This window comes from Malaclemys terrapin, chromosome 7 (assembly GCF_027887155.1).
Source record: "Malaclemys terrapin pileata isolate rMalTer1 chromosome 7, rMalTer1.hap1, whole genome shotgun sequence".
NCBI lineage: Eukaryota > Metazoa > Chordata > Testudines > Emydidae > Malaclemys > Malaclemys terrapin.
This window is the reverse complement of record NC_071511.1, coordinates 86996231-87021340: the sequence shown is the minus strand read 5'-3', so window position 1 is coordinate 87021340 and position 25110 is coordinate 86996231. Positions and strand designations below refer to the sequence as shown.

The following is a 25110-nucleotide window of genomic DNA, read 5'->3' as shown; positions in this document are numbered from 1 at the left end:
GCCAAACTACAGAAACATGGTGCCTATTGAAGAGAATAATTCATATGTTGTTAACAAAAAACAAAAAATCTAGTACTAAGAGAATAGGCATTTTTTGTGGTGAAATACAAATAGGATAGTGCAGGTGATGTACTTATTTTTAAAAAATCTGGAGTGAATTTTATGCTGATGAAAGTCACCAGATTGACAGCTCTCCTTGCTTCATTTAGCATTTTAAACAGTAGCTTGGTTATTTGCAGAAGAAGAATTTCCTGCCCTCTAATTTAGGAAGGGTGTCAGCCCTTCCATCAGATATTGACCTCTCTGGGTGATATCTGTATCACACTCATGTTCGTGCTGACAGCTATGCCTCTAGGAGTGAGAAGGACTGACAAATTTTTCTTTGTAAACATCTACTTTTCTTTGTAAACTGAGCACCTGTTTTTCCATGTAAACTGAATACCTATCCTCTGGAAATTACTGATAGATAATAAACATGGAAGCTCATGATCTTTTTTACTAAGTCACTTTTTAGAGGAGAGCCATGCTTTTAAATCCACACACAGGGTGGCTTAGTGGATACGGCACTAGACTGGGACTCATGAAACCTGGATTCAGTTCCTTGCTCTACCATTGCTTTGCTGAGTGATCTTAGGCAAGTCACTTACTTTCCCTGTGCCTCATTTCCCCATCTGTAACGTGTATAACAAAACTGACCTCTTGCATAAAGCACTTGGAGATCTATGGATGAAAGGTGGTGTATGTGAGTGAAGTGGTGGTGTTGTCGATCTCTAGTAATTCAGACAGACTATTTTATAGGGGTTCTTGGCAGTGTCATAGTGAGAGTTCTGTCCTTCAGTATGATGTGGGGGCAGGAATGGCAGTGGTGATGGAGCAGCTCTTACATCGGATTCCTGACTTATTTCAGTTTACAGACAAAATACTACGGTTCCTTCAAAAAATGTGGATGAGAATACTGTGCTTGCATTAACTTTTCCTACATAGTTCTGCCAGTGCTTGTCTTTTTCCAATCCTGGAATTCTCTTGAGCAGAGGCTGCCACTTGTGCCAAATGGTGTGGTTCTCTTTGTGATGTGGGCATTTGAGACGACCATACTCATTTTACCTGTGGCCTTGGAGTCTTTAATGTACATCCCCTGATAGTGAACTTGTCATTTATTAGAAGCAAGTTACAGGGTGAGTGAAGAATTGAAGAAAGAAGGATGGAAAGATGGAAATACAGTCATTTTTCCTTTTTGAAGTCTCCTGTTCTTGAAAATATAAACAGGATGTACTATGGAATTCAAGTGTAAACGAGAGACACTATAAACACGGATGATATATGCTATTAGATTGTGCTAAAGCCAGAAGACCGTTTCTTTGCCAAAGGTTTATGCTGAAAACAGAAGGAATGTTCCTTTCTTCCAAGAGAACACTTCGGGAAGGAAAATTCTCATTCCTGCTGATGAGGTGTCGATGTAGTTGTTTGAGGTGAGGTGTTGTGTCAAAATACAGAGGTGTGATTTTATTCCTGTCAAAAAGTGAGGTGTGTCTGGGGGAGGAGGCTTTCATGACTTTGTAATGTAAATGACATGCTCTTTACTTTATTTCCAGTTAATAACACTGACTTGCTTATGCCCTGAGGAAATATTTGTGATGTGTTTATTGTTGCTGTGTTATCCTTAGCTGATGGGTGACTGCAGGAGTGGTTCCTTTTACAATTGTGTGTTTGAAAGTTGTCAGGAGTGCCTAGAGCCAGGGATGGGAGCTCCTGTTGTTGGTTGGATAGAGCATAATGAATCAATAACGTCATAACAATAACAGTGTTCAGGATTAAGCTGCCACTCTGCTCTCCTGTTGCTGCATCTTTGAAGACCAAGGATGGGATAAAGCTTTCTTTTTCTGCTTCCCTTCCGATCTTGGATGAAGTCAGAAATTATAATATTATTTCTTTAATTTGTTGTTGTACTGAATTTATGGGTGTGCTTTATAATTTACAGTATTCGGAATAAGCCATTTCTGCTACCTTTTGATTGGGACTGATATCTTACCATCTCCTCCCACGCCAATGTAATGTGAATGAACCCTAGATAATGCAAATAAAAAGAAAAAGCATCCTATTCTTCCTCTTGCTGAAATATTCCTGATCAATTGACAAGAAATGGGAAATTTTAGTACTTGCTGGAGGCAAATGCCATGTGAGTGCACAATCGGAGCCATATAGCACATTAGTGTAAAACCAGTGCTCCTCCATTGACTTCAGAGTTGTTTATTGCTGATTTACACCAACATATGAGGAGACTCACCATCACATATACTGCCACTTAAGACTTCCTCTCTCCAGCAAACTACATGTTCTATCCTTCTTGGGGAGGCTTTATAGAAGACTATGTTTTTATTGTATAAGGCTGTCCCCTGAGGACCTTGGCTGCTGCCTGTATTTGTAGGATCACCTTCCTAGGTGGGGTGGATAGGATAGGCTGTTTGTTTTCATTCTGCCCACCAAGGAGCATGTGCTAGGACCTGACCGGACAAGTAACCTCTCAAACAGCCAGGCCAAATGATCGGTAAAATGGAATCTGACTGTATCTAGTTTGGGTTTAATTATCACTGAAGCTACTGTCTTCCAGTCATCCCATCCTTGATCCAGTGGACAAGCAAACTTGGGGGGAGGGATAGCTCAGTGGTTTGAGCATTGGCCTGCTAAACCCAGGGTTGTAAATTCGATCCTTGAGGTGGCCATTTAGGCATCTGGGGCAAAAATCTGCCAGGGATTGTACTTGGTCCTGCTGTGAAGGCAGGGGACAGGACTCGATGACATTTCAAGGTCCCTTCCAGTTCTATGAGATAGGTACATCTCCATATAAATTAAACAGTTGGTGCTGCTGAGCCAAGATGTGGTTAGCAGGGATCTGGTTAATAGGGAAGTTAACTGTCTTGTGATGCATGACTGATTTCCAATCTGTTTGATTGGGATTCACTTCCACTTTAATTTGATGCCTCAAATACCACGTATTAGTTAACAGCAATGGCTCAAAGCAGATTTACACTTTATCCCGCACTTAAAGCAAGGGATATCAGAGTAGCTCAAACATTCCAATCAGCGCTGCTTATGGAAATGTTAAAGTGCACATATGGCGCCAGATCCTAAACTGGATTAAACTGATATCAACCCATTGAAATCAATGGAGCTATACTGACTTACAGCAACTGAGCATCTGGCCCATAGCAAAGGAAAGATAGGAAGAATAGTAAGAGGCCAATATGGCACCATCAGGAGCTCTTTAATGACATGAAAATCAAAGGAATTCCATAAAAAGTGGAAACATGGACAATTTTCTAAGCACAAAAGAACAGTGCAAGCATGTAGGGATAAAATCAGAAAGACTAAACGCTGGTCTACACTACTGCAGTAAATCGATCTAATTTACGCAACTTCAGTTAGGTGAATAACGTAACTGAAGTCAGCGTAGTTAGATCCACTTACCACGGTGGCTACATTGTGCTGTGTTGACGGGAGAATGTCTCCAGTCGACTTCACTTGCTCTTCTCGGGGAGGTGGAATACACAAGTCGATGAGAGAGTGCTCTCCCATCAATTTAGCATGTCTTCACCAAACCAACTAAATTGATGCAGTCACTGCATCAATTGTAACAGTGCCAATCTACTGGTAAGTGTAGACATGCCCTAAAGTGCAGAATGAGTTAAACCTAGCAAGGGACATAAAAGGCAAAAAGAGGATTATGGAAGTACATTAGGAGGAAGGGAAAGATGAAGGAAAGTGTAGGTCCATTACTTAGCAGGGAAGCAGAGCTAATGACAGCGGGCACCCAAGAAGGCTGAGGTATTTAATGCCTATATTGTTTCTGTCTTTATTTAAAAGATTAATTATTACCAGATGCTTAACACATTAATATTAACACCTCATAAACCAGAATAAGGAAAGAACAGGGTTCAAGAATGTTGATTAAATTTGATGTATTCGGGTTCACAAGGCCTGACTAAAATTCATCCTAAGGTACTTAATGAAGTAGCTGAAGCATTCTTGGAACCGTTAGCGATTATCTTTGAGAACTCCTGGAGGATGGGTGTTGTCCCAAAGGACTGGGGAAGGGCATACATAGTATCTATTTTTAAAAAGGGAACAAAGAGGCCCTAGGGAATTATAGACCAGTCAGCCTAACTTTGATACCTCGAAAGCTACAGGAACAAATGATTAAACAATGAGTTTGTAAGCACCTAGAGGATAATAGGGTGATTAAGCAATAGTCAGCATGGATTTGTGCAGGGAAAAATCATGCACACCAACATAATTTCCTTCTCTGGCAGAGTTACTGTCCTATTGGATGCGGGGAGCAGTAGACATGATATATCTTGATTTTTAGTGAGGCATTCTTATAAGCAAACTAGGGAAATGTGGTAGATGAAAGTACTATAAGGTGGGTGTGCAACTGGTTGAAAGACCATACTTAAAGAGTAGTTCTCAGTGGTTTACTGTTAAACTGGGAGGATGTGTCTAGTGAGGTCCTGCAGGGGTCTGTTCTGGGTCTGGTACTTTTCAATATTTTCATTAATGACTTGGATAATGGTAAGGTATGCTTATATAGTTTGTGGATGACACCAAGCTGGGAGGGTCTTCAAGCACTTTGGAGGACAGTATTCAAATTCAAAATAACCTTGATAAATTGAAGAATTAGTCTAAAATCAACAAGATGAAATTCAATAAAGACAAGTGCAAAGTACTACACTTAGGAAGGAAAAATCAAATGCACAACTACAAAATAGGGAATAACTGGCTAGGTAGTCGTACTGCTGAAAAGGACCCAGGATTATAGTGGAGCATTAATATAAGTCAACAATATGACGCAGTTACAAAAAAGGCTAACATTATTCTAAGGAGTATTAACAGGTGTCATATATAAAACATGACAGGTAATTGTCGCACTCTGCTTGGCAGTGGTGAGGCCTCAGCTGAACTATTATGTCCCACTTTGGGCAGTACACTAAAAAAAAAAAAAGGATAAAGAGCAACAAAAATGATAAATGGTCTAGAGAACCTGATCTGTGAGAGAACCTTAAAAAAACTGGGCATGTTTAGTCTTGAGAAAAGAAGACTGAGAGGGGAACCTGATAAGTCTTGAAATCTGTTAAGGGCTGTTATAAAGAGGAGGGTGGTCAATTGTTCTTCCTGTCCACTAGAGGTAGGACAAGAAGTAATGGCCTTAATCTGCAGCAAGGAAGATTGAGGTTAGATTTTAGGAAAATTTTTCTAACTATAGTTAAGCTCTGGATAGGCTTCCAAGGGAGGCTGTGGAATCCCCATCATTGGACGTTTTTAAGAACCAGTTAGGCAAACACCTGTTGGGGATGGTGTAAGGATCCTGTCTCGGCATGTGGGGATGGACTAGCTGACCTCTTGAGGTCTCTTCCAGCCCCACATTTCTATGATTTAGCAATAAAGGTGTTTGATGGCACTTTTGTGAGTCTTCTCAGGAATTCATGAAATCCTGGTTTCCTTCTCCCCACTCCCCTGCCCTTGTTTCTAGGAGCGTTTGGAATATTTCACTGCCCAAAGAGGAGTTGTACAGCACATGAGTAGGACTATATCTCAGTGGGCATTCTCTGGTAATGCTTGGCATGTGTCCTTGGCTAACTAGTGGAGATGCCCCACAGTGCTGAATATGAGAGAGCAGCAAGGTGAGGATCATCTTTCATTCATGTTTAAGCTGCAGGGCAGAGAGTTAGAAATCTCCCTCTGAGTCCTGAGGGTTGCTCCACTTTTTCTTGCACTTTATATTCCCCAGCCTTAAGGCTTCGGGTCCTTGCAACCATCCTTCCAGCAAGGGGTGACTGGATAGGACCCCCTTTGAAGTTTGTCAGTATCACTCCTTCATGACCTTCCAGAGTCAGTGTTGAGCCATGGTGGTATGTCTCCATACCAAAGGGCTGAATGTGCTGCCTCTGAAGCTCTCCCAGCCTCTATTGGCCAGGCAGCAAGAGACGAGCATTGGGAGTTGGTGCCTCAAGTGTTCAGCTTTGCTGATGAGGTCTCTCAGCCAGGCTGATCCAAAGGTGATCAGTTAGGGCTAAATGTTCAGAAATATGCACCTGAGTTGCCTGCACAACATATGTCCCATTGGATCTGCACAGATAGGTTCTTTTGCATATAAATGCCTATTTGCATACACAGTTGCAGGAGCGTTCTTATAAGTTTCAGGCCCAATGTAGATATCACTTTATGAAAGTTTGGCCGTAGCTATGTATCAAGTGCTTTCTTCTTCTGCTAGTTTAAAGAGAAAATGTTGACACATCCTGCTGACAGGTAGGCTTTGGAACTCAGAAACTGAAAGCTGGAATCTGAAGTGCTCCCATTCACTATTATTTGGGATGGTGATATTTGAAGGAGAACTCCTCTTCCTAGTTTGGTCTTTGGCATGAGCATGAGGATGGGTTTTTTATCCCATGCAGGAGATACAGTTTTGTTTTTTAAAAGCTAAAGCTACCTGAGACCCATACCAAGCCCCCGCTGCAGTGATTTGCTGTGGAGGGAGATGGCTGGTATATCTCGTTACTGACAATGGGAAATAAACCTTCAGGGATTGCTGTAAATTAAACAAGAGGAGTGTTTATTTGAAGTTCAAATGTAGCAATAACACTTTTAAACAATGGAAAGTCTCAAGGAAAATTTGCTTATTGGACATGAACTGCATTTGGGGGCAGAAGGGAAGGGAGGGAAAGAAAGAAACCAGAGAGAGTGAGAGATGGATGGTAGGAGATATTTGCATACGTAGATGTAGAACCAGATCCTCAGCTTGTGAAAAACAATATATCTCCATTACAGTCAGTGGTGTTTTCAGCATATGCTTAAGAGCTTTGCTGAACTGGGGTCTTATTGAATGAATTTTCATAGGCCTGATCATTTTCTTGGGGCTTTTTGGCAGACAGAGGAAATCTTTCTCTCACCCCCCCAAAAAGTTTGAGCTCCTGAAAGGTGCTAACTCTATGGAAATGAAGTCTGAAATCCTTTGTCCACAGAAAATAAGTATGGCACAGACAGCAGCAGAACATACTTCCATAAACCTCACTGCCAATGTGCCTCAACTCCTGACCAAAATGGGTCATGCCTACAGAGGGAGAGGGGTGTTCACTCCTTTACGCCCCTGCTCAGACTGCTAGAATGGGTGTCAAATGAAGCATTGGCTTTTGTGATCTGGACACCTGTGAACAAAGAAATGGATTAAAACATCCATTAGATGGCAACAAGGTTCTGACATTACAAACCTGGTCTGGCTTTGACCTGATGACCTAGAAGTGACCTCTGTACACTTTGCTATCAATGCCCTGAGAAATCCAGTTCTCAGCTACTTTTAATTTTGCTAAACTAGTCACCTCAGTCTGGATTCAGGTATTTGTGTGTGTGTGTGTGTGTGTGTGTGTGTGTGTGTGTGTAAAATATAAAAAAAATTAAGAGAAAACAAAAACTTTGTGGTGTGTGTGTTAGGAGATTCACCTCAGAGGTAAAAATGTGGTAAAGAAAATTAAACAAAACGAATACCTGGGGAAAAATAGCACTAATATTGATATTAGCATCAATGAAAACCTGGCATATTCCCACCATTACAGACTTTGTTTTGAGTTTCCAGAGTAAGCATGCTTCTCAGTCTCTTGATAAATGACAGAGGGCCAGATTTATCTCATGGATAATATGTAAATTGAATATTACAATCAATTACATAATGTCAGAGATTTCCAAGTAACACTTGCCAAATCCTCCTTCCCTCCCCTAGTATTACAGGGAAATCTCTTTATAAATACACAGCTAAATGTTAGAACATTTTCCATAACATCCTGGATCTGGATTTGCAATCTAACTGCTTAGTGATCAAATATTTGTGACCTTCTGGGTGATTGTGGGGTGTCTGTGAAGAAACGTGACCTTCAAGTGCTTTGAGAAGGCATCTTATCTTAACAGTGCTATAACATGACCTTCAAGTTGTTTGGCTAACATGGGGTGCTCATGCTGTTTCCCCCACCCCCCCAACTCTTGATTTTAGCCTTTGATGATAGCACAGTTGAGACTCTTTGTCTTTAAGGCACCACAACAGTGTTTGTCCTCACCTTAAGTCTACACATGCAATTCTAGTCACCTTCAAAGCAAGCAGATTTTATTGGCAAATTATCAAACAGAAGAGAGAAGCATTAAATAAAAACAAATTGGAAATAAACTCTCCAAATACGATAGCAAACACCACTAGACAGCCACCATGCTTGCAGTATAGTGTATGACATTGTTACCCCTGTGGTATAGCCTTGTCTGTCTTTCACTCGCTTTTCATCAACCCATGCCCACAAGAAGATGTCAGTGTCTGAACTTGTTAGCTGCAAGCCATGTGCCCAGGAAGGTGTCAGGACTGGAGCTCGCCACAACCCCTCTTTCGTATAGCTGGTTTGCAAAATTTTAAGTCCCGTACTGACATTTGGATATTGCATTGCCCCAAACCAAACAGAGGATAGCAAACCAGTTTGAATCCAGTTGGAAAGACTCCTGCTTTCTCCAGAGCCTAAGCTATGCAGGAACATTAGGCAATATGCTATTCAAGTATCCCGTTCAACTTTGCATGCTTAGCTATAAAATATAGGGTCTCCGAGATAGGCCAGTGTTTGCATGTTACTGAGTTTTCTCTTCTAGACAAACAGCAACAAGTGTAAAGTGATCTCCCATCCTTGAAGGCAAACAGCTTATGGAGAGACACATTTCATAGACTCAAACTCTGCATTGATCTTAGCGTTTGGGTCATGTTTAAAGTCTGCAGTTCATATTGAATGGGCTCTATCTCCTGTAGTCTGTCACAAATGTCATTGTTCTGGTTTATTCTAGGGGAGCAGCACCAAAGAGTATTTCCTTCAAAGGACTTTGCAGAGCCTTGAGCGCTATTTCTACTTGATTGCTTTCAACTACTACCTTCATGAGCAGGTGAGTGTTCTCCCCATTGTCCTTGTGAAGCCTGACCCTACACTCCCTCGTCCCACTACTTCATTTCAGCAGCTCTACTGTGGGTGGAAACAAACATGTATGCTGAGGGGCTGGATGCTGGAAAGCCCAGCTTCTGCCACTTTCCAGATGTTGATTTTGACCCCCTCATGGTGTCTTCAGATGCTCTTGGTTTTATGTTAGTTCTAATGGACTACTATGAGTAAAATCCAGTTAAGAGCATGGGGTAATGGTAATGGAGGCCCAAGCCCCACTCCCACTATGTACTGTGTATATGGCACATGTTCCCTGAGAAAACAGTCCCCTTTCATCTCCCCAAGGAAGGAACCCCAGGCACCAGGTGGTGACTCAGTGAACTGCTGTATCAGCTTTTCCGCTGTGGAGCATGGAATCAAATCTTGGCTAATTTTCAAGTGAAATTGGTTTGAAAACTTTTTCCTTGTCTCCCATTTATCCACATCACATTGTAGAGTATGGTATCACTATGAGCCTGAGGCTCTGGACTGGAATAGGAAGGCGAATATCAGGGTCAGGTTGTGCGAAGCTCTGAAATGGGATTTAAAAAAAAACCCCTTAACGGTGAGCTTTCAACCCTTTTCTGAATTGCTTGCAAGGATTGCCCTGGAAGGTTGCTATTCATGTAAGATCTATTTGTAGTACAGTGCTTGCATTTATCTGTTCCTGAACAAAGCATGTCTGTCTGTCTGTCCTGTCTCTCTCTCTCCCTGATAGTACCCCTTGGCCTTTGCCCTCAACTTCAGCAGATGGAGGTGTGGGCACCCAGAGCTCTACAGGCTGCAGATGAACATGAACCTGTCAGAGCTCACAGTGATGGGGGAACTGATAACAAAGGGGACGCGAGTGCTAGTGAGTGAACTTCTTAAATCTTCTTGCAGATCCCACCCTTTAGAGGGCGGAGGCAACACAATAGGCATGTGAGGCTTATTCAGCCTCTCTAGAACCACATACAGTATATCAGAGCCAAGCGCTCTTCAGGGGAACCTCCCCCCCACATGCTTCCATAAGCTTACACTGAAAATTCACTCTGATGGGGCCAAACCAGAGCCCTTGATCCATGTGCCCCTCAGCTTTGGAGTGTTTGAAATCTTGAGCCTAACTCTGTGACTTCGATTCCATCCTGATCCTTGTGTCAGACATGCACATTACAGTGTCCTGGACGGTGTTTGAAGGAAAGTGGGAGGCTCTCGGCGGAGGCGGTTGTTTTACCAGTGAGTGCTACTCTGACCTAGAGAGTGACCAGCTGGGAGAGTCTGTCTGGGAAGACCTGTGATGGCAAAGGTGCCAGCTGAACCAAGAGATTGGAAATGTGGCTTTCATCTAAACTTTGGCTCCAGCTTACTCTGATTTTGTTCTCCTGCAGGTGGTGGATGAGCGTTTCTCCCCAGATGTGCTCAGCACTGTCAAGGAAATGAGGGTAGCCAACTTCCGGAGGGTCCCCAAGATGCCTGTGTATGGGATGGCACAGCCCAACTCCAAGGTAAGGAGGCAGCATGGTGGAGATTCTGGCACAGGGGGAGGTGACGAGAGTGCAGGATTGAAACCTTCTGGGTTGTGCCCTGTGCAGGGCAGCTTGAAACATGTATGTGCTGGGAGTTTCATTTTGTTTCCATTTCCCATAGGCTATTGGAAGTGTGCTAAGTTACCTAACGGATGCAAAGAGGAAGTACTCCCACATCACGTGGATAAACCTCCGTGAAGAAGTGGTGCTGGAAGGAAATGAACAAATCTACACCCTCCGGGAACCTGGGATCCTGGAACAACAGATTACGGTGCCTGTTACATCACCTGAACAATTAGAGGTGAACACTCAGCACCTTCTTCACCTTCTGCCTTTTCTATTCTTGGTGGTAGTCTCTACTGCTACTAGAGGTGCTTAATGCAGTGAAGCAGGCACTAGGAAGTGTCTTGGTGCTATTTTGGTACTGTAACATTTTGCACGAGCAGCTTGTATTGCTTTATTTTCATTGGCATATATGTAACTGGCTAGTGGTTACAAAGCAAATACTACATGGTAGTAATACTTGAGTAACTAACATACATTCTCTGAGACAAGATGGATGAGGTAATATCTTTTATTAGACCAGCCTCTGTTGGTGAGAGAGACAAGTTTACACTGAGCTCTTCTTCAGGTCTGGGAAACTAAGGCCAGGTCTACACTGCAAATTTATATCAATATAACGACGTCGCTCAGGAGTGTGAAAAATCCATGCCCCTGAGCAACATAGTTATAATGACCTTATAGCTCCCTGTGTAGACAGCGCTATGTTGACAGGAGGGCTTCTCCTGTCGACATAGCTTCCGCCTCTCGGGAGGTGGATTAACTACGCCAAAAGGAGAAGTTCTCCCATCAGCGTAAGAGTGTCTTCACTTAAGCTCCACAGCTGCATCAGTGTGTAGACCTACCCTCACTCAGGCCTTTTCTACGCTACCAAGTTTTGTCCCCAAAAACTGCCTTTTGGCGACGAAACAGTGAGCGCGTACACACTGCAATGCGACTTTTGTCAGGAAAACGCTCGGTTTTGGTGACAAAAAACTTCCACCCCACGAGGGACTTTTTTCTTTTTTCCCTCCCTTTATTTTTGACAAAGAGCCAGTGTAGACACTGCTGTTTGTTTTGTCGACAGAACTGGCTTCCGCCAGTATCCCATAATGCCTGCCCTGATCGTTCTGCTAGTGTTTTGATCTCTGCTGCCCTGCAGGCACGCGCCCCTTCCCTTTCAAAGCTCCAGGAAGTATCCAACCGCTGAGTGTGCTGCTCCGTTTGGGGAACAAAGAGCAAATCATTGGAATGCTCCTATTCTGCCCGGCACTGGGAACACAGCAGCAGGCAGATTGCTGTCGCAGGGCTGTGGGGAGACTGCTGTGCTGCTTTGACATTCCTCAGCACAGAGAGCTCACAGAGCTACTCCTGATGCCGCTTCCCGGCAGCTGAGGAGGCTGTGGGAGACCTTGGAGGGAATCCCAAAATACACAGGGATCAGCTCCGCCTTCCCACGACACTGCACTGTGGGATACATGCCCACAGCACATTGTTCACACTGTGGATGATGGTGCCCCCAATGTGGACATGATCTGTCGACAGAGGAAGCAAGTGTGAACACCCTTTGGTGATTTTTGTTTTGTTGACTTTTGGGTGTCGACATAAGTTTTGTCGAGAAAACTTGGTAGTGTAGACAAGGCCTCAGTGTCGCTGCTAAATACAAGATTTGAACAGATTGTTTAGCAAAATTAGGTAACAGATTTCAAGGGTGCTTAACGGGCCACTTCATCTTGAATGGTCCCTTGAAATACATGTTAACCATTTATGCTAAACAATCTGTTTAAATCTTGTATTTAGCAGATATGCTTTGAGTTAGACCATGTCTACACTTTGCACCTTGCAACAGTGTGGCTGTGCCACAGGAGCCACACCATTGTAAGGTACGCAGTGTAGCTGCTCTTTGTTGCCGGGCAACAAAATAAAACCACCCCCAACAAGAGGTGGTAGCTGCGTCGACATGAGAGCGGCTCCTGCTGACGAAGCACTGTCTGCACCGACGCTCTTCGTCGTTAACACTTCTGTCATTCAGGGGCTGCTTTTTCACGTCCCTGAGCGACAGAAGTTTTAATGACGAAAGTGCCAGTGTAGACAAAGCCTCAGTTTCCCAGACCTGAAGAGCTCTGTGTAAGCTCGAAAGCATGTCTCTTTCACCAACAGAAGTTGGTCCAATAAAAGATATTACCTCACTCACATTGTCACACTAATATCCTGGACTGACCCAGCTGCAACACTGCATGTGACACAAATTCAGTAGTTACTGTGTAACACGCTGAGTTCTCAGGATACATCATAGTAGTACTCTAATGAAGAATATAAGAAAAACAGGTAGTTAATTTTGTTACTGCGTAGTGCCGTATAAACTCAGTATTTAAAATACAATTCTGTATGGAATGGTTATTTTCCCCCTCTCAAATTGCTGTACTATGGGGGCGGGATGGGAGGGGGAAAGAACAGTTTTCACTTTGCTAATAAACAAGTCAAAATACCACCAGCCTTAATGTACACGAAGCTGAAGATGACAAGTTACCATCAGCAAATGAGATTTACATTGACGTACCGACCGGAGACTGCATTTAAAGATATCCCATCCATATGCTCCACAGCAGGGCATGGACCTGTGAGACACATCAGCCCCCCTCTCCCTCTCATCCCGTTCCCAGCTGGTCACCTACCTGGGTTGCTGCTTATCACCCACCTCAGAGCGTTGTGCACTTGGCACAGAGAATTTCAATTTCTGGATACTGACCAAAGATTTTTCATCTCTCTCGATTCTTTTCTTTTTTTTCTTTCTGCCTGCCTGCCCACTTGCCCCACTCTCTCTCTTTTCATGTTGGCAAATAAGAGAAAGGAGGAAGGAATGCAGTCTCATGACAAATACAGTTTTGCGTGGCATAACATATTTTATATCAGCTGTAACCCTGAGCACGTGGGTTTGATACAAAAAGCACAGTTGTAATAAAATTATTAGTAAGCATTTATACAGCACCTAAATGTATATAATATTTTACAGAATGTGGAACAAAACTGAGCTTAAACCTGCAGAGTTTACAGGGTGGCTTGAAAGAACATGTAAATGATACAGTTAGGCAAGGGAGAACAAAGATGTTCTTGGCTGGGTCTTGAAAAGGGATAGCCAGGACAACTGAGAGGAGAAGGGTGGCCACACCACAGTGGTCAGATTGTGTGGTGGGACGGCAACGAGGCTGGTGCTAGGTGTGTAGAGAAGGGAGTGTGGAGAGACTAGATTCATGAGTTAGGCAAGCCCATGAGGGGTTTTAAAATCAAGAGGGCAATTTTAACAGGATCTTGAAATGAGTGAAGAGTCAGCGGAGGTGTACAAGCATGGGGCAGATGTGGTTTGGTTTCTTTGTACAAAACAGAAGTTGGGCAGTAGCATTTTGAACATGTGGGAGCTTGAAGAGTTGGAACTTGGGTTAGCCATACAGAACTTGAAGGGAGTTGTCAGGCAACAATGAAGATGTAGATCAGGATTTCAACAGAGGCAGAGCCTGTGTACAAGCGATGTTGCAGAAGGGATTATGGACACATTTGTACCCCTGGGAGATGAGAGCAAAAGGAGTCAAGGACTGACCCCAAGAGATTAAGGACAGTAAAAAAACACGGAAGGTCAGAGTCAAGGTGGGCGATAGAAACATGTGAATTTGTTTGTCTCTCAGCCTGGGCATCTTCTATGTATCAATGTATCATACATTCCTACCTCACTGGCAGAGGAGCTCTTTGGGAGAGGTCTAGACTTGAAAAGCAGGGGTTGTTGTAGATTAGGCTAAGGCATATTAGTAGAGCTCTGTGTGGAAAGTTTCCAAACTGTGGTCTTGCAATATGCCTGGCATTAGTCCCTTGCTTCCCTGAGTCCTAAGTTCACCTACAAACTTATGGGGAAATAAAAATTTCCTTTTAGGGTGAAAAAGGAAGAGAGATTCTGAAAAATTATGTTAAGTGTCCATACAATGAAGGAGTCTTGTTCAGTTTCTTTGTCTCTCCCCTGCAGAAATTAGAGTTCACCTTGAAGAATGACGTGCTAAAGTCCCAGAAGTGGCTGGAGGTGTATCTGGAACAGGAGAAGCAGATGAAGATGTTTAAGAGTTGCCTGACCACACAGGAGATACTTAATCAGCACAAGAGCACATGCCAGGGGCTGGTGTACAAACGAATCCCAATCCCAGACTTCTGTGCTCCCAAGGAGCAGGTAATGGAGGAACTAGAAGCTATTCCATAGTTTTCAACACTAAAACTCCCCTGAAGGGGCAGTGGCGAATGCCTTCAGTGAGAATCTCCTGGGTTTTCTCCCTCACCACTTTCAAAGGGTGGTGGGTGGATAGGTCAGCTCTTCTCTCTCCCCTCCCCTCCCAATTTATGCTCTCTCTTTCTCCCTATGACCAAACTGATACTCGACCTCCTTCTGGTTTGACTTTCTCTTCTGGTTCCCCCTCCAAATTGGTATTTTCTCTTTTGTTTACCCTAAATTGTCTGTCTGTCTCTCACTACCTCTTCCATTTCCCCCTGCAGTTGCTTTCCTCTCTTCTGGCTCCTCCCTTTCCCTCACCTTAAGGCACTGCAGCCTCTTTCCCTAGAGGAGTGGGGAGCTGCTGCTGTGCTAGGTATGTGGTTGCTGAATCTGACTACTCCATTTCCCTTCTTTCCCTGTGTTTGTACTCGGGAGAAGTGAATGAGGCAAGTTACCAGACAGTCTTCTGTCTGCTCACCACAGTGGTCCTCAGCGCCTGGTGGCTGACATTGCTTTTGAGAAAACAAAGGCAGCATGATTGCAATCCCTAGCCTATACTGTCTGGTACTGTAACTCTGGGACAATCATGGCCAGAATGAGATGCTCTGCAGCCCTGGGTTGTGTGTACTGCTTGTGTTCCTGCACAGTTTTATAGACTTGCGAAGAGGAGATTTGGTGTGTTTTCCTCTAGGGAAGTTATGCAGTTGCTTCCAATGCTGAATCCTCTCCAGTATACCAGACACACCACCTAGCCTGAGAGTCACTGATCCATGTTCTAGTAATTTGGCCCATGCGGGGATCACAGACGCTTTTGTCCACGAAATTTCATTTCTTTAGTTTTACAGGTCTGAATATGTTTATATAAGCATTGATAGAATCAAGACCACTTTGCAGTCATGTTTGTTGTAAGTGCATTATTGCCATCTGCTGGTCTCAACCTGCAACTATAGATTTGCATCTACAGTTGTTAATCTAAGGCTACGTCTTCACTAGGGGTGGGGATCGATTTAAGATACGCAAATTCAGCTACGCGAATAGTGTAGCTGAATTCGACGTATCCGAGCCGACTTACCCCACTGTGAGGACAGCGGCAAATCGACCTCCGCGGCTCCCCCGTTGACGGCGCTTACTCCTACCTGCGCTGGTGGAGTACAAGCGTCGATTTGGGGATCGATTGTCGTGTCCCGATGAGACGTGATAATTCAATCCCCGAGAGATCGATTTCTACCCGCCGATTCAGCCGGGTAGTGAAGATGTAGCCTCAGACTTTCCTTTCCATTTCTGTTTATGCTAGCCATTTTATGTCGATGCAAAAGAAATTGAGAACTGTAATTAGCATTATCCTAGAGAGATTTCCTATTTACATTTTCACTATAGTGAAAACGATCACCTTGGGATAGCCACAGAGAGTTGTGTATTTCTTTACAGCTGCAGAAACTGGGGGATTTAAGACCAGTTAGTCTGGATTTGATATAATCACACACTATTCTTCCTTGGAAGGAGAAACTTTAAGACCTATGCAGTAACACTGTAATGTAGATGGTGCCTTATACCCTGGTGATAGACCCATTAGAAATACACGAGAAAGACAGGGAACAGCTGCTTTTCAACACCTCTGGGGAAAAAAGTTAGCCAATCACAGTAAAGACAGTGTTAACGATCTCTATGTGAAGGTGAATGCTGCTGGTTCACAACATATCAGAGTATAGGATTAAATGGAGGTAACAAGAGACTCAGTGGCATCCCTCTGAAATCTGGACTAGAGCATTCAAGTTCCACATTAGGAGTAAGGATCTTACCTAACTGCTGACACTGCAATGCACTGTGCTGCCATTCAGATGCAAGTTAAAGATCCTATGGCACTTTCTGCAAGAAGTAGGGGGTTATGCCTTTGCTTAGGCCAATATTCCCTCCCTGGTATGAGTCTGAGTGCATCAAAGGCTGTGCCATTTTCACAGTCACTGCACTCCCAGTGTGTATCTTCTTGCTTTGTAGCACCCTTTGGGTTACCTGGAAAGTGAAAGGCACTAAAGAAAACCAGATATAAATTCTATTAATCCACAGGGGTGGGACAGAATTCATGAGTCTCATCCAGCAGGGAAAGTCCGTATTTAATTCTTTTTGTTGTTCATTTTCAGGATGTAGATCGGCTGTTGGATGCAATGAAGAGTGCGCTAGCTGAGGACTCTCACACGGCCTTTGTGTTCAACTGCCATAGTGGCAGAGGGAGAACCACCACAGCCATGGTTATTGCTGTCCTCACGCTCTGGCATTTCAATGTAGGTATTAGCCCAGGGATGGGTCTCTTGTTCTAAGGAGGGTTTGAAACAAAGGAAGCTCTGAGGAATGAATCCCTAAACACCAAGCCCTAGCCCTGTGAGCAGTGAGAGGGCTGTGCTGGAACCTCAGTAGGAGCCTAGAGTGAAATAAGGCCTCTAATAAAATTGGTTTGCTCAGCAGCAATGTAGTTTAAACAAAGAGTTTTCATTATTGTTGTGATTATCCACCAATTCCTGGTTCATTACATCACTTCCCGATTTGTCAAATTTGTTTCCTTGAGCTCTGCACTACTGGGCTAGTCCTAATAGTGGAGCTGGAGGTTATCAGCTGCATGAGCAGAGTCACCAAGGAGTTCTGCTGCAGTTTGCAATGGCGGCAGGGTTTTTTTTCAATGAGAAATGTGGATCAGTGTTTTAAAATGACCTTGGCTGTGGCTTTGGATTGAGGAGACCAAGGACATCTCCCTATTATTAACCCTTTCTTATATGTAGCCAGCAAAGAAGCTTAAGAATAATAGCTCGGATGGTGATGATATTTTTTGCAATTCTTTAGCATCTTCCATCAAAGGCCTTGTAATGTGCTTTGTAAACATTAAGGAATTAAGTCACGTGCACCTCATGAACTAGTCTTGTTTTACAGAGCAGGAAACTGAGGCACAAAAGTTCAGTGACTTGTCCAAAGTAACTCAACGATTCTGGTGCAAACTTGGGACAAAGGGCATTGCGGGAGGGGCGGGCGCTACTGGTTTGTGATCAGACATGAAAGTCGGGAAACTTGCCCATGCAGTCAATGGAAAAATCAAGAATACAGGGCCAAGTCATTTAACTGCTGTTCCTCAGTGGCACCTTCTGTTAAAAGAAAAAAAGGGAAAAAAAGCATAAATAAGTGCTTTGAGAGTATGGGTGAAAAAAGCTACACGTTACAAATTATTAGTTGTAGAGCCCCTGCCTCCTGATGCGCAGTTCTTCCCGTAGACCACCGTATTCCCACATACAGTATTGTTAAGTGGCTCAGGAGTTCACCCAGGAAACTGATGCATGTGTGTGTGGGGGTGTAATTGGATAGCTTTTTAACCGCTCAACCTGGCTTGGCCTCTTCTTCTTGCTGCAGGGCATCCCTGAGATGAGTGAGGATGAAATTGTGAGTGTGCCCGATGCCAAGTACACCAAAGGGGAATTTGAGGTGAGTCCTTCTCCCATATTAATCTGCCTTTATTTCAGGGTGTCTTGTGAAATCTCCAGGGGCTGCTCATGTCCTGTACCTTCAAACAGCCTCAGCATTTCAGCTACTTCATTCAGGGACCGAATTTCCCATTAAGTGATGGGGCCTGTGTTTAGGATTCTGAAGCAGCCAGACTGGGGTCTGTTCACACTGTGGTTAAAACTCTGATAGTAACAACCCTGTTCAAGTCTGGGTCTTGGCATTTGGAGGCTTGTCTGGGACTCTGATACTGGGGTTAGTATGCTCATGGTTCGTATTTGGAGATACGTCTTTTGCTGCTTTAAAAATCATACTGTGTGCAGAACAAGGCAAGAGGATGATGATGGCCTGTTAAAGATTAACACACTGTTAGGCTGGTCTCAGGAGGTGTTAAATGTCTGTTTTCATCAGCTACATCAAAGCAGAGACCAGGGCTTAGCCTACAGGAGACATGTCTAAAGAGCACTCCATTTGTCCATCAGCTGCAGGCAATCTGAGTGTCAGATAAAATAGCCAGAATAATAGTTTTTTTTAAAAATAGGGCTCTCTCCCTACACCCCACCAGAGTGTAAATGTTAACCAGCTGTGAGTTCAAGCCTCATTGACCCTCCCTCATCTGCTTATGGTATGATTATGCCCTACTTTATTAACCCCAGCCTCTACTGTTTCCCCATTGTGAAATCACTCTGTTCTGTCCATTTTTATTTTCCAAGGGCAACAAACATATTTTACCCAAGTGTCTGGCATTTTGCTTCTGAAAGAGCAATGTGGCACTTGTATTATTGTGTCACCTTGGCAAGTCCGCCTTCTGGCTGGTGACCTGCAGGTGTGCAGTACTGCAGTGGCATCTGCTTATAGCGAAGTCAGATTAAGTTTCCACTGATCATGAAGTAAAATGAAAGACCCTGATGGTTCCAATGCAATTTGCAATTCTGGTCATATTGAAATTTTCCTCAGGGAAACAACTTGATAATCTTACTTTTATTTTTTTATAGTATAATAAAAAGAGCTCTTATTGTATCCTGAACTAAAAATTACTCTAAACCCAAAATATAATCCTTACCAAATTTATGTCAAGCTGTAGCGAGGTCGAGACTTACCAGTGCAAAGCCTCCTGCTCATTGTCCTCGGAATTAGCTCGATTCCAGCCCGGAGCACCCTCTATAGGCCACCTGCCTCAGTCCCCCCCTTGTGTCCCTCCCAGACCCCAGGGCCCTTTCCTTGGGTGCTGCCCCAGCAGTACCCCACCACACTCTAGGTCTCCTCCACTCCTCGCCCCCCCGCCCCGGGGAACTCCCAACTCTCTCACCCACCTTGCCTCAGTGGCTACTGCCAGTCATCATCTAGCCCCCGCTCCCTGGGGAAAACTGCCATCCATAAAAGCCACTCATCATTGGCAAGGAGGTCGGACCAATTGCCTCTGCCTAACCCCGGGCTGCAGCCTCTGCAACCCCAGTACCTGCTTTGGCCTTTCCCAAGGCCTGCAGCCTGGGGAGTTGCCAGGCCAGAGTTCCCCAGCTCCTCTTGCCTTTCCCCAGCACTACTCTATTCCCAGTACTCTGAGCTCCCGGGCAGCCAGGTTCTTCTCTCTCCAGAGCAAGAAAGAGATTGACTCAGCTCCTGGCTCTTTTTATAGGGCCAGCTGTGGCCTGATTGGGGCCTGGCCCCAGCTGTGGCTGCTTCCCCAATCAGCCTAGCCTTTTCCAGGAGCATGGCAACTGTCCCACTACACAAGCTGTTGCTGCTCCTGTTCTGAAGCCATATCAAAGTAGCTGGTTTTGAGATAGAATTGAGTTTGCGGGGGTTTTTTAACAGAGAAACTCTTGAAGTGCGTCCTAGCATCTTCAAGGTTCTGCTTGGTTGAACCAAGAAACGGAGGTGGCCATGTGTGCTGAGGGAAGAAGAGTGGTCTGGGGGCAGCTGGTCACTGGGCCGGGACCTGGGTTCAATTTCCTGCTTTGCCACAGACTCCCTAGGTGATCTTGGACAAGCCAGAGTCTCTCTGTAAAGTCTGCAAAATGGGGGTGATAGTCATAGATTTTAAGGCCAGAAGAGACAATAAGGTCATCCAATCTGACCACCTGGATAACACAGGCCCTAGATTCTACCCAGTTACCTGTAAACTGAGCCCAATAACTGTTTGACCAAACATGTCCTCCAGAAGGGCATCCGGGCTTGATTTGGAGAGAGAGAGAGAGAGAGTCCACCCTTTTCTTGGAGATTGGGTAGTAGTTCCCTACCTCACATGGGTGTGAGGAGGATAAATATGTTAAAGACAGGGAGGTGCTCAGATTCTATGGTAATGAGAGCCATATAAGTATCTAGGATAGACAGTTTGTAGCAACTGTCTGATAAGCTCTGAGGGGTTGTAGCCAGTCAGAGTTCATGGATCTACATATTATGCAGTCACTGTACAGATGATAGTCAGACACGGCTGTTTGGCAATATGCTCTGTCTATGTTGTTGTAGCAGTTTATTAGCATTAATCCCATCCTAATAGCGCATACTGTTAAAATTCCAGTTGAATTGAGTGGGAGCAGGGCTGTCCGTCAGTGACTTTAAAAGGAATGAGTATGTAATCAGCACTTCGGGTTTCAGGGCAGAGGTGATAGTTACTATGCTATTAGATAATAGCATGTGTATGTCTTTGTTCCTTAGGTGTCTTCAGGAGTCTCTTTCGGTGGGGAGTCAGTGAAGACCCATGATAATGTCACTCCCCTGCCTTATATAGCTTTTGCATATGGCGGGAACCCTTTGTTTCAAAGCTTGGCTCCCACACCAGTCAGTGGAAAAATACTGATATCCCAAGATAGCACCAGGTGACCTGGTCACATGTCCTTGTAGTGTCACACAAGCCATTACTCGAGGCTGTTTGTAGGGCTCTCAGGAAGGCTCCCCGGGTGGGAGATAAGCTTCTCCTATGGCCTATTGTTTTCCTAATGGCCCTTCCTCATCCAGCTATTCAGAATGAAAGCGTCTTGTCTAATGGGTGTTCCCCAAGTTTAAACACTTATTTGTAATACAGATATACAGTCAACATTCCTAACTTCAGATACAAAAATAATACTTACATACAAAGAGGATAATCCTATTCAGCAAATCAGAACCTTTCCAATGACCTCCCACATGACCTATCTTGCATAAAACACATCATAACTATGTCATAATCATATAATAATATCTCTATGAAGAATATTGGGTGCAGTGTCTCAACGGGCTCCTCCAGATTTAGAGAGTGCAGTCCAGCTTGTCTAAAGCATTTCAGGGGGCAAGCAGCGTGTGGGAGTGGGGAATACAGTGAGGAAGCCCCAGCACTGGTTTAACTAGGTGTTTATGCTAACGGGAGCTTACTAAGGCAGAGCAGCTCTGTAGAGGACAGCTTTTCTCCTACACCAAGATATGCTCAAGGTGGGTGTGGGTGCGTGCGTGCTGTCAGAGTGCCAGTTGTGGATCCCTAATTTCTCTACTCTGCACAGCTCCAGCCGTGGTCTTGGTAAGAGCAGCCTGTACACCAGCTGGCAGTGGCAACCAAATGAAAATTGATGGAGTGCATTGAGGTTCTTGCCCACTGCACGTGTCCTACACAAGCGTTAGGAGGGGGTGATGATGGAAGGGCGCTGTGCTAGCTTGACACCAGCTGAGAGCTCCCAGCATTCCCCTCTTCTCATCCCACTCCAAAGGAATTCTGAGTTGGCCACTAGGTGGCCTCTTTGGTCTGCTTGTAAGGAACAAAAGGGCCAGACGGTGGGCGAGAATCTAGCCTTACGTGCTTTCGGGGTGATTATTTGTATTACTGTAGTGCTTAGAAGCCCCGGTCACAGACCAGGACTCCGCTGTACAAGGCGCTGTACAAACACATAACAAAAAGGTGATCCCCTATCCCACAGATCTTACAGTCTATGTATAATACAAGAGACAACAGATGGCTGCAAGCGGATAGATTTGGGAGCACAACCTGGAATAGTCCTGTCTATTTTGTGCTCCTCAAAGTGCGTAAGTTTTGGAATGAAGTCAGTTACTACTCTCATCTCCCAGGTGGTGATGAAGGTGGTGCAGCTTTTACCAGAGGGGCACAGAATGAAGAAGGAGGTAGATATGGCACTGGATACCGTGAGTGAGACCATGACACCTATGCATTATCACCTGAGAGAAATCATCATATGCACCTACAGACAGGTGAGTGCGACCAGTCATATTGCTTCCCAGATTAACTCTTTTCATTCCATATTTATTTTTTAACTCTCCTGTAAATGGGAAGTGCAGACACTTTGATTAATGGTCTAGATAGCTGCCTAGTTTCATTTGCTGTTTGGTATTTATATTACAGGAGACTCCTGAGTCCTATTGTGCTTGGTGCTGTAGAAACACAAAGGCATGGTCCCTGCTCCAAAAGGTTTTTTAACATAGCACTGTGGCTTCTTCAAGAGCCTGTGTGTCCTGTCAAAATGCTGTTTTGTTGCTTATTTATTACAGCAAAGCTTTTTGGTGCATTACTAGAAAGATCCCTGCACCTCCTTCAGCTGTGACGTGTTGGCACCCGTACTCTCTGCTTTTCATTTTTCTTCACTGGCCAAAGCGGTATCGTAAAAGCTGCTACAATGGTGCTATCACTTCGTGGCAAAAACCCAGAGCTGCTGCTGTAACTCTGACCAGTGTCTGTTTATTGTCTTATGGGTAAATATTTGAAAAAGAAAATCTGCTTTCAAAACACACTGCTTCTGCAGATGGTTTGAGCCTTATTCCCTGTGCTAGTTTGTTATTCATTGCAGTCATCTCTAAAAGTATGTCTCTTAAGCACTTGCTAAGGATGGTATTCCTGCACTGTGCCCAAATGTCACAACCTCTAGCAGAGCATTTTATTTTTACCGTATGTATGTTTCAGTGGTGGCAGGGGTTTGATCATGGAGGGAGGTGGTGGGCAAAGGAAGTTTGAACCAAACCCTAATAAAACGCAAAAGGATGACTTCCAGAGAGATACTTGATAAATGAGAAGGACTGATAGATGTACATATGACTCCAGGCATAGTGGGACTGATTAGCTTTTGATCACAAGTTCATCGATTATTTTTTTTTTTTGGATTAAATCAGTTGTATCATGGTACTGATTTGCGTTCAAGACAAAAAGGGCACTTCCTACTTTCAGCCAGCAGGTGGCAAATGTGCTCTTTTCTGTCTGCATTCTGGTACTAGAGTTATGGTCACTTACTCATTTTATTCTTGAAGTTGAATAACTTGTCTTTTAATGTGGGTTGTCGAGGTGGTGGTGGGGAGGTGGTGGAAGGAGGACTGTGTGTGTGGGGAGGGTACCCAGGAGTTTCCCAATACCTGTCGGAGACCTCTGATTTCCTTCTGTCTCTGCTTTTACATTGCCCTCTCTGAAGAACCTGTATGGCAGGCACCTGTCAAAGCCAAGTAGTGCTTTGGGGACTCCCATCAGAGCCCATTCACACCACTCCCTTGCCAGTTTCAGAGTCCCATAGTGTCATCTAGCTTCTGCCAATGAATTTACATAAATAGTTCTGAATATTAACAGGCTATTTCTTGCCATGAGCAATAGAGTGTGTGCATGTTAAGGAATCTTAAGGAACATGCTCACAGGATACTGTATACTGTGTATTTTCATTGTAATCTCTGGAACTAGCATAGAAATGAGAGAAACTAGCATAGAAAATAGTCACAAAACTAAGCTTAGCAACAAACCCTGCAGCTTCCATTTTCTTGTATTCAACTCCAAAGTGTATACAGCTGGGGAGGCCAGTCTATAAAGGAGACATTGTCTGGACTGACAGACCCAATATAAACCAATTTAACAATATTTATTTATTTATTTTATAACCCTGTCTGGGAAAATCCGACTCCCACTCTCCCGACTCCTTAGCAAAAACCAAGGCCTGTGAGATGGATGAAATTCAAATTTCGTTGCTAGTTGGTGCCTGAGCCACAAAACCCGAGAGGGCTGTGGCTCTCGTCAGTTCCTTTGCACACTATACTGGCCCCTACTTGTGTGCTCTATCCTGAGAAGCAGAAAGGGGATAGCTGGCAACCTTTTGCAGCTGCACTGTAATTCAGCATCAGAACTGGAATGTCATTGAGGTTCTGCCCCCTTCCCTTTATAGAACAGTGCATTTCATGCTGGATGAGCATTCCCCTTACCCGGCTGGTTGAGTTGTACTCACTGGGCAGAAGATGCCAGCAGCTGGCCAATTCCTGGGTTGAGGGTTAAATGTAAGCTTTTGTGGGGTAATGATGGTGGATGGTAGAACAGTAAAATAAGAACCTTTTCAGTGGATACTTTTAAAAGCTATGGGGTTGTTTTTTGTAATTCTCCTGGAACATATAAGCCAAAATGTGAAAGGAGTTTTGCCAAGTTGGTTAGGCCCAAAATTTGACTTGCCTTAAAATGTTCTGACTTCTAAATATAACTTGAAAAAGTGAATCGTTGACTTTGCAGCTGAGAACTATTTTAATGCACTATGTAGGACCAAAACAAGAATCGCAAGTTTTGCTCCTTCCACAGTTGACTCTACAGCAGCAATTAGCTAATAAATTCCAAGAAGCTTGCTGCTATAATCCAGGATGCTAGTGCATAAATAAGAAAGTAAACATAAAAGGCATGTGAGGTTTAAGTTCCTTTAGAAACATGTGCGGGAGAGCAGGCAAAGTAGGAGGGTCACGTTTTGCCATATAGAAAAAGAGCAGAACTGACCGTGGAAGAAACGTGAACAACTTTTAAAAGAGTTTTACAGCTCAAGTTGAAATACTTTAAAAAAAGTATTTGCTGGTAGTGCTGTTTTTGGTTAGTATGCACAGATTTGAAGTCCCTTTCCTTATTACAGTGCTGGTGCTCTGTGCT

At 44.0% G+C, this 25110-nt stretch overlaps 1 protein-coding gene across 2 annotated transcripts in view; it reads left to right on the top strand.

Annotated features, from left to right (window-relative positions):
• The window catches only part of PALD1 (phosphatase domain containing paladin 1), a 186358-nt gene that overhangs the window by 94864 nt on the left and 66384 nt on the right, over positions 1-25110 (top strand). For both annotated transcript variants that reach the window (XM_054034020.1, XM_054034021.1), the window contains exons 11-18: positions 8857-8952; positions 9703-9837; positions 10352-10468; positions 10611-10790; positions 14541-14738; positions 16916-17056; positions 18168-18239; positions 22293-22433. In XM_054034020.1, coding sequence (XP_053889995.1) covers positions 8857-8952; positions 9703-9837; positions 10352-10468; positions 10611-10790; positions 14541-14738; positions 16916-17056; positions 18168-18239; positions 22293-22433 — 1080 coding nt within the window. The remainder of the gene's footprint in view (positions 1-8856; positions 8953-9702; positions 9838-10351; positions 10469-10610; positions 10791-14540; positions 14739-16915; positions 17057-18167; positions 18240-22292; positions 22434-25110) is intronic.